The sequence below is a fragment of the Mytilus edulis genome, chromosome 10 (genome assembly GCF_963676685.1).
Source record: "Mytilus edulis chromosome 10, xbMytEdul2.2, whole genome shotgun sequence".
In the NCBI taxonomy this organism is placed as follows: Eukaryota; Metazoa; Mollusca; class Bivalvia; order Mytilida; family Mytilidae; genus Mytilus; species Mytilus edulis.
The window spans coordinates 53,847,175-53,855,386 of record NC_092353.1 but is presented as its reverse complement, the minus strand read 5'-3'; the positions used below and the strand labels follow the sequence as shown (position 1 = coordinate 53,855,386).

General features: G+C 31.1%; 1 protein-coding gene across 2 annotated transcripts; it reads left to right on the top strand.

Annotated features, from left to right (window-relative positions):
* Window positions 1–386: 386 nt before the first annotated feature.
* LOC139491489 (uncharacterized) lies at window positions 387–3,870 on the top strand. 2 transcript variants are annotated; one of them, XM_071279206.1, is made up of 3 exons: window positions 387–1,016; window positions 1,892–2,119; window positions 2,980–3,870. In XM_071279206.1, the coding sequence occupies exons 1-3, from the start codon at window positions 395–397 to the stop codon at window positions 3,378–3,380; spliced, it is 1,251 nt and encodes a 416-aa protein (XP_071135307.1). In that variant the 5' UTR covers window positions 387–394; the 3' UTR covers window positions 3,381–3,870. The 2 variants fall into 2 exon arrangements, with proteins under 2 accessions (XP_071135307.1, XP_071135306.1); XM_071279205.1 differs by having other exon boundaries at window positions 396–1,034.
* Window positions 3,871–8,212: the final 4,342 nt, after the last annotated feature.

Here is an 8,212-nt window from a genome sequence, read left to right as displayed (position 1 = left end):
TAACGTGTTGTTCGAATTACTTTACTAACGGTTCAACTGCATACAATTCTATTTATATCAAAAAGATTTTATTAAATAATGTAAAATTGAAACATTTTAAATAATTAAGCGTTGATATACAGAGTGTTTTTTTTATATATTTGTTTACTCGTATCTTTCAAATACCCTTATTACAAATACACAATTAGTTAGAAATATATATTTTTCTATAAGATAAAAAGTATCTATATATCTATCTTGTTTCACAATTGACAATTGATTATGTTGTGTGATATAAAACAACTTAGTTTCGGTTTCGGTATTAGACAGACAAAATTAACGTTATAAATTTTGTAAATGTATCATATGATATGTTATTTGTCAGCTTTTATCATTTTAAATAAGAAATGACGTAATGACTATAATTGATATAAATACAAACAAAATGGCGAATATATCGAAAGAAAAGTTGGATGAATATTACTTAAACCTACTCGAGAAGACTGAGTACATGACTAAAGAAAATATGCATTACTTTTCGCATTGTACTCATTTATCAACAAAGAGAAAAATCAGTGACAGTGGCAAATTACTTGGAAATAGCACAGAGATGCCACTTAGAGCACCACTTGCAGGCAACAAACGTATAAAAGGAGTATGGTTTGAAATGCAACCGAAACAGTTACCAAAATATTCACCTTATGGAACTAAAAGATTAATCATTCCAGCTGATAAATTTATGTTACATATGTGCACAAAGGATTCAAATGGATGCGTGAAAGATGCACATCAATATTCTGACGACAGCAACGACGAAGACGAAGACGAAGATGATGATGATAATATTAATGAATATGATGATGAACCTTTTGAGAAAGATGTGAATAAAAACAATGACACACCCTCTATCCGCGGTGAACACCATTTGAATTTAGCACATGGTTTGCACGTTAAAGCTAAACAAATTAACGAACTTCACGGATTACATGAAACATTAAAAAATAAGCAAGACACATGTATTGCAGAAGAGCTAACAGGTATTATACATGTTATAGGTAAATTGAAATGTAAGATAATAATAATCATTATCAAACTTATCAATATATTAAGAGTTGAATAGTGCATGTCCATTATGCAATAAGGGCAAACTAAAAACATTAAAAAAAGAGACAATCAATCTCTATTAGTTCTTGAAATAAATTCTCAAAATTGTTACAAAAGATATCGACAACGATTATAAATCCATTCACACGTGTTTATGTATTCAAATTGATTTTACCTTATATGACAATATTACTTTTTAGCTGAAATATGAACCGCTTACCTTTTATGTTAACCATGTATATTGTATATACATTTAAATTTATATTGTAAATGATTCACATTTCATCAAGATGAGATTTTATTTTGTTGAACGGATTTTATAAGTAAATAAATACTTTGCATGTTGATGTCTGCTTATATACTTACTATACGGTATGATTTTTCTCATTGTTGAAGGCCGATAACATCGTACATTGACTTCTACAACTTTAATAGATAGTTGTCATATAGGCAATCATACATGTACCAATTATCTTTAATTTTAAAGTATAAGTAAGGTTCGTGTTTATTAATATGCAGGTTTATGACTACTCGGTGTTGCATTTTGGATTATTATTTTTGTTTATTGGGCCCCGTTTTTTATAATTGTGTTATATCTTTGTCATACTTTGACTTCTAATTTCGGTTTGTTCTGCTGAAATAGGAACATAGAACAAGTTTAACTCATAAATTTATATGACTGAATTGTAAGAAAAATAGTTTAAAAGGTTTATTCTCATTATCAGTTATTTTCCTAAAATTAATGCAGTTAAAAAAATTTTTTGTTTAACATTTCTAATTAGTTTCTTTTCCTGTCATAATCGTATAGTTGAAGAAACCGACGCCAGTCTAGGAGTAAATAACAGTCATACCGGAAGCCTTCCGTTGTGTAAAGAAGATATTATCGAAGGATCAAAGGGGCAGATAGAACATACAACAAATGAAGACATTGCTTTGGAGACAAAAAAAGAATGCGAATTGCGCCCAAACCATGACGAAATACTGATGTTGAAGTTTGAACAAAATGGGTATCATAATGCAGAAAATAGCGAGGAAGGTAAACAAAAGACGGTAACATGTAATCATGCAAACGTTGTTTTTTTTACAGACATGACAACATATAGGAAAGCAATGGATATCCGATAAATATAAGTAAAGATTGCACAAAATAATTATTCAAAAAGCAAAACACTGACAGGTTATCAAAGACAGTAGTCAGCACTTCGGTGTTGACATGCTTATCAATTATATGGTCATTTTTATAAATTTTCTGTAGCAAAACTTTGAGTTTTCGAAAAACTAAGGATTTTCTTATCCCAAGAATAGATTACCTTAGTCGTATTTGGCACATTTCTTTTGAATTTTGGGGTCATCAATGCTCTTCAACTTTGTGCTTGTTTGGCTTTATAACTTTTTTGATCTGAGCGTCAATGATAAGGTCTTATGTCGCCGAAGCGCGGGTCTGGCGTATATAAATTATTATCCTGGTACCTTTGATAACTGATTATACAAAGGTTGTAATTTCATAGTTTATTAGATGGCGTCTGGGCATGAATATACACAAAACGATGATACATATTATGACCCATGCCTTGTGCATTGTTTATTTAAGACTTTTTTTATAATCTGGATTTGGATATACGTTTTAATACACTGTACATATTGAATATTATAAGTCAAATTTCTGAACATTAATTTGACAATCAATGCTTCTTTTAGAGAATTCAAATTGAAAAAAAGATAATAAAAACGATAAAAAAATCCATTCCTATAAAACCACAATAAGAATTAACAAATGGATATTTAGTTGATAATTATTAGACATGAAGTCAGTTTTGTTTATCAAATTAAAGGTCGACTTTTGAAAACATTATCCTGACCTATTTAACTCGACATCTTTTTATTCTTTGATTTTAGATAAACGTGGTGGTGATATTTGTGTCCCAGAGAAAGCAACTTATGTAGCTAAAACAGAATCATCAATAAAAGAACCGGAAAAAATATTGCAAAATTTAAACCTTAATCCAGAACGAGTTGACATGCTTAAAGTCCAACCAAACACAATAAAAAAAGTGAAAAAAGGACAGTATAATATTATAGATAGCTTCAAATGTAACAAAAAGATTCCCCTCAATCTAAGATATAAGCGTGAAGATTTTTTAAGGGTCGATTTAGAGTTCATAAAAGCTTCTTTTGAGTGTAATCTGCCAGCAGCTATGTCAAACAGGAAAGAAAACACAGAACTTCCACTTCTTTTCTTTGAAAGTGCCTACATTTACAACTGTGGACAGTATGCTCGTTTTGTACTAGTGCGATAAAACGATTGTGCTCTGGATTGGTGCAAATCAAGTTTAAAAGCTCTGGATATTTTACACAATCCATTTTTCCAATACAATCCAACAAAAAGGGAAGTTAAATCAACCACAAAGTCAAACAACGGAAGGAAACTCTTTTTTCTTGATTTCTTAATGGTAGGAAATATTAATTTACATATGTTCAGTCCGTTACCTCACTGGAGTAAGGTTACAAAAGTAAGAAGAGCTGGACGGGAACCCATCATTGGGATTCTACGAAAAAAAAAGAAATGAACATAGCTACCTTCTCTGTTCCGTTCAATATGCATTGCACTGTGGGAATGAGAGCTTTCGATTGCAACATTATACAATATTCCATTTATTCATTTTTATAATATACACAAGTAATATTCTAAAGTATATCAAAACAACATCTTTGTGAATTTAGTTATCTCTGTTTTATTTCTGTGTAGACATACATTTATATATTTATAATACATAAAAATGCAGATTTTTTCAATTGTTCTTCTTTTTGCAAGAAAACATAGCAACATCAAAGAATAACTAGTATCTCAATTGTTTGTAAAACAATTGAAAGGTCTTTCCTGTAAAAGTGATGTTTTTGTAATGTACTTTGTACGACCTTTCGTTTGATATACGACAAGCATACCTTCTCAAACTTTTCGCTTTTAACACTTAATGACCTCATGCGTCTATATTGTTGAGATCGGAAGTATGATATATGTTACATAGAGTAGATGAGCTTTCATTTGATATGCGACAACGCTATGTTCTAGAAAGTTTGATTTTTGCACTTAATAACCCTATCCAACTAATTTTTGGAGGTCGGGAATTTTATATTTCAAATGTACACATCATGACCTTTCATTTGATATACAACAACCCTATCTTAAAATAAAATTTATTTTTTGCACTCAATAACCCCATCCAACCCATTTTTGGGAGACGTCAATTTGAAATTTGAAATGTTCGCTTTATGTTCTTTCATTTGATATGCGAAAACCTTACCATCTGAAAAATTTGAGTGTTTGCACTAAATGACTCCAACCGTCCCCCTTGGATGAAAAGGGGGTTTAAAATTTTCATTTTTAAGTAGAGTTTATTAAGACCTTCAATTTGATATATCAGATGACCCCAATTGACAAAGTGCAAATAATGATGCAATAGCAACTAGTATATAAATAGAAGTTATGAAACTTACAAAGTCAATGCAAAACTTGAAAATTTCAAATTGATTTTTTGGTGATTTTTTCCATGGAATGTTTTTGGTATTTGGTCAAACATACAACTACGTTAACCTCGTCAATTTCTAAAACATTTTAAGTGGGAAGCTATTGTTGATTCAGAAATTCATGCCTCCGCTCGCAAAACTTCAAACTGAATTATCTCTAAAACGACAATAGATATCTCAAATCTGTTAAATGATAAATGATCTACAGTTGAAGGACAACATTATAGAAAAAGAATTGGGACAATTTTAAAGTTCACCAAGGTCATAATTAATCATCAAATATATGATGCAATACCAAACTTAAGAACCGGAAGTCGTAGAGACATGGGACTATCACCTTTCAACTCAGGACCACTTGACCTTTCAAATATCACAAGGTCAAGGTCATAGTATAATGTGAAGGTCAAGGTGAACTATTTTGGGACTACCCCTCACAGTTTACCAGTCAGAGTACGAGTAAAAAGTCGGTACCGATACTTTCTATGAAATTCTACTATGCGATATGGGCTTGGGTTTCATCATGACCTGACATTGACCTCAAATTGAAGGTCTTGAATTACTGATCATCTTTGCAGTTTATAGTAGGTTGATATATGTTACATTTGTAAAGATATACACACAATACTATACTTTTAAGAATCATCCCGTCATAACTTTTGATCAGACAGTCGGACACTTTTGAGCTCAGTGTATAAAATGTAGAGCTCGTCGAGAGGAACATTTTATACGCTTTAAGTATGCAGCAAACTCTTATCGTTTTCTAAAAATGCAAGCTTGAAATTGCAGCTTAATTTTTTTTTGCACTTGGTGACCTTTGACCTTGGGTGCAAATTAAAGGTCACATGAACTTAAGATTATTGGTGTAGGTCCCAAGTCTTTACGACTTTATCTCGAGATATAATTTTTCAAAAATTGTGTATATTTTTTCAAATAACTCCTTATAGGGGTTAACAACAAAATGATTATATATGTTTATTAACATTGCCATCTGGTCTTGTACATGTTGCCGTTTTCAAATCGATTCTATCTTGAATACTTTTTGAGAAAAATGTAAAAGAAAGAAATTGCTTCAAGGGAACATAACTCTCATAGGAAATGATGAAATCCTTAGCAGCCTCATATGGTAACACATCATGATGAGATCTAACTATTGTCCAAATAAGGTCATGATATCTTTAAAAACAACGAGGGGGGGGGGGCATGTCAAAAAAAAACAATAAAAGGAAGATAACTTCTAAAGGAGATGATGAAATCCTACAAAGCCTCATCTGGTAATACTTCATGATAAGGTCTACCGATGGTCCATATTTGGTCTTGATAACTCCAATAGAAACGAGGGGAGGCCGTGTCAAACAAATGCTGGATGAAAAAAAAAAAAAAAAAAACATGAGAAAAACATGAGAAAAACAATAATAAGGTCTTTCCTCGCGGAGAGGAAAGACCTTAATAAACGTTTTGTTAGGTAAAGATTTAAACCAAATCTAAGTATTTTGTTTCAACATATTTTTGGAAAATACTGCACACAGCTATATGTAATTATGAATGTTAAACAAAAAACTACAAAAATATCATGAATAAAAGGACAGTGCGTGGGGTTAAAGTGAATGAAACAGCACTCCTCGGACATAAAACCCAGAGACATACATAAGTCAAATACTGTCTATAAAAGTCAACAGTACGTATCAAATATGAAAATAATATTTCCGATCCAGGAAGGACAAAAAACTTCAAGAAATATATAGATCCAACGACTTTGAACTAGTTACATGATTAAACATGTTAAGCATGTTAAGGGTTTCTATACATGTTAGCTGTTTCAAGTGCAAAAAATGAAACATTAAAATAGTAATATATTTGTGTTGCCAAAACAACAAAACATACGTTAGATCGTTTTTGTTATTGAACTGTATGCAGTAACTGCTGTTATCTTATTGTGTCTATGTATGTTGCATTGTCGTTAGTTTTGTTGCAATTCAGTGTTTTGGTTGTTTCGAGGGTTTCCTCTTATAGTTGATGTGTTTCCCTCGGTATTAGCGGATTTGCTACTCTAAATCGATATATATGACTTTTAAAAAGCGGTATACTACTGTTGCCTTTATAGGTCAAACTATTAAGTTAATTTAGATGTATCCCGCCATATTGCAAAACTAACTTTTAAATTGCGGTTTCCTATATTCCTGTGGGAGACTTTTCATCCAAACTTTTAAAAAGATATGTGTTTTTTTTTTTTATATTATCCTGACTGATTTTTAAATACATTTTTTACGTTTGAGTCAACGTATGATTGTGAAGAGCAAAATTCAAACTTAAAAGTGGAATTCAATTCATGTGGAAGACTTTTTATCAAAACTTTAAAATGTGGCTTACCTAATGTAAGGACTGTGTTACTACAAATAGATGTTTTACGTAAATTAGGGGAGATGAATAAGACGGTATTTTTTTTTTGAATTGAAGGTAAACTGACCTAATTTGTTTTGTTGCAAGACAAATCTTTATAAATGATTATTTTGCACAGCCTGTAGATTTAAAAAAGTTTTCTATACTTTTTTGTTATTTTTGTGAAAAACAAAATGATTTCAGCTTGATTTAAGCAAAGTATGAAAAACATTCTCTCGTTTTTACAGTACCCTCTCCAAATTTACCACACCTAATGCTTTTCATTCTCATTTTGATAATATCAACCGAATGATGAAGGCATTGTGCGGTAAACCCCTGTTGGGAAACTTGCATACGTTTTGCTCTAAAAATAAAGATTTTACAGAATGTAAAACGATATATTTTTTGTTTGGAGGTTGGAATGGGTTTATCTAGTATTTCTACCGTTTTCTGGTCGACTAACTTTATATTTTAAGTCATCAGGTATAGTCGTATATTTTCAAATGTAATTTCCCGTATATTTTTCAGATATAGTTGTGAGGTTTTTTGTTAATGCGATTAACATGCATTATGTGTCTAAATGAGTATCACGATAAAATAAACTCGCATTCTGATATCTGATACATATAACTGTATGATGACTTCCCTGAAATTGTAATAGTTAATTTAGTAGTTCAGTACATTCTGCGATTACAATAAACGCACGCAACTATATCTGAATTAACGGTAGTTGCATAGATACCAAAAAGTAGAAGTCATTTCTACACAGAACCTCTCAGTATAATTCTTCTGAATGTTTCGTTTTCAATTTTGTTTTCGTTTTTAAATCGGTATTTTGTCATATTTTTTGTCAGAAGAGCTTCCGAAATGACATTGTTGCTGAATTTCACTTTGCATGATCATCTGGTTGGTGGTCACACACAGAAACATATTATTAGATGTCACGGAGAAATAGCTTTGATGAATGTTTGAAAATAATTGGTTCGTAGTTTCTGTGAAAATTGTCAAAACGTAATTTCATTATGTACTATGTGTATAGTATGGTTCTCTCCGGTGCACTATACAGTGCCTCTGATAAGATCCAAACTGATAACTGACAGGAAATCAGTAAAGCTAGTAATAGTTTATTAATAATAGTCTTCTCTTTTTTGTTTCTTTTGTAGATATTATTTTAAAAATATGTGTGCGTTTTAGGTTGTAAAATTAAGTTAACTGTCAATATATAGCT

What these genes read in the sequence shown, in the direction of transcription:
- LOC139491489 (XM_071279206.1), top strand. Translation starts at nt 395, where the DNA reads ATGACTATAATTGATATAAATACAAACAAAATGGCGAATATATCGAAA. An exon ending in TATTGCAGAAGAGCTAACAG is followed by an intron (nt 1,017 to 1,891) that starts GTATTATACATG and finishes ATAATCGTATAG; the next exon opens with TTGAAGAAACCGACGCCAGT. An exon ending in TGCAGAAAATAGCGAGGAAG is followed by an intron (nt 2,120 to 2,979) that starts GTAAACAAAAGA and finishes CTTTGATTTTAG; the next exon opens with ATAAACGTGGTGGTGATATT.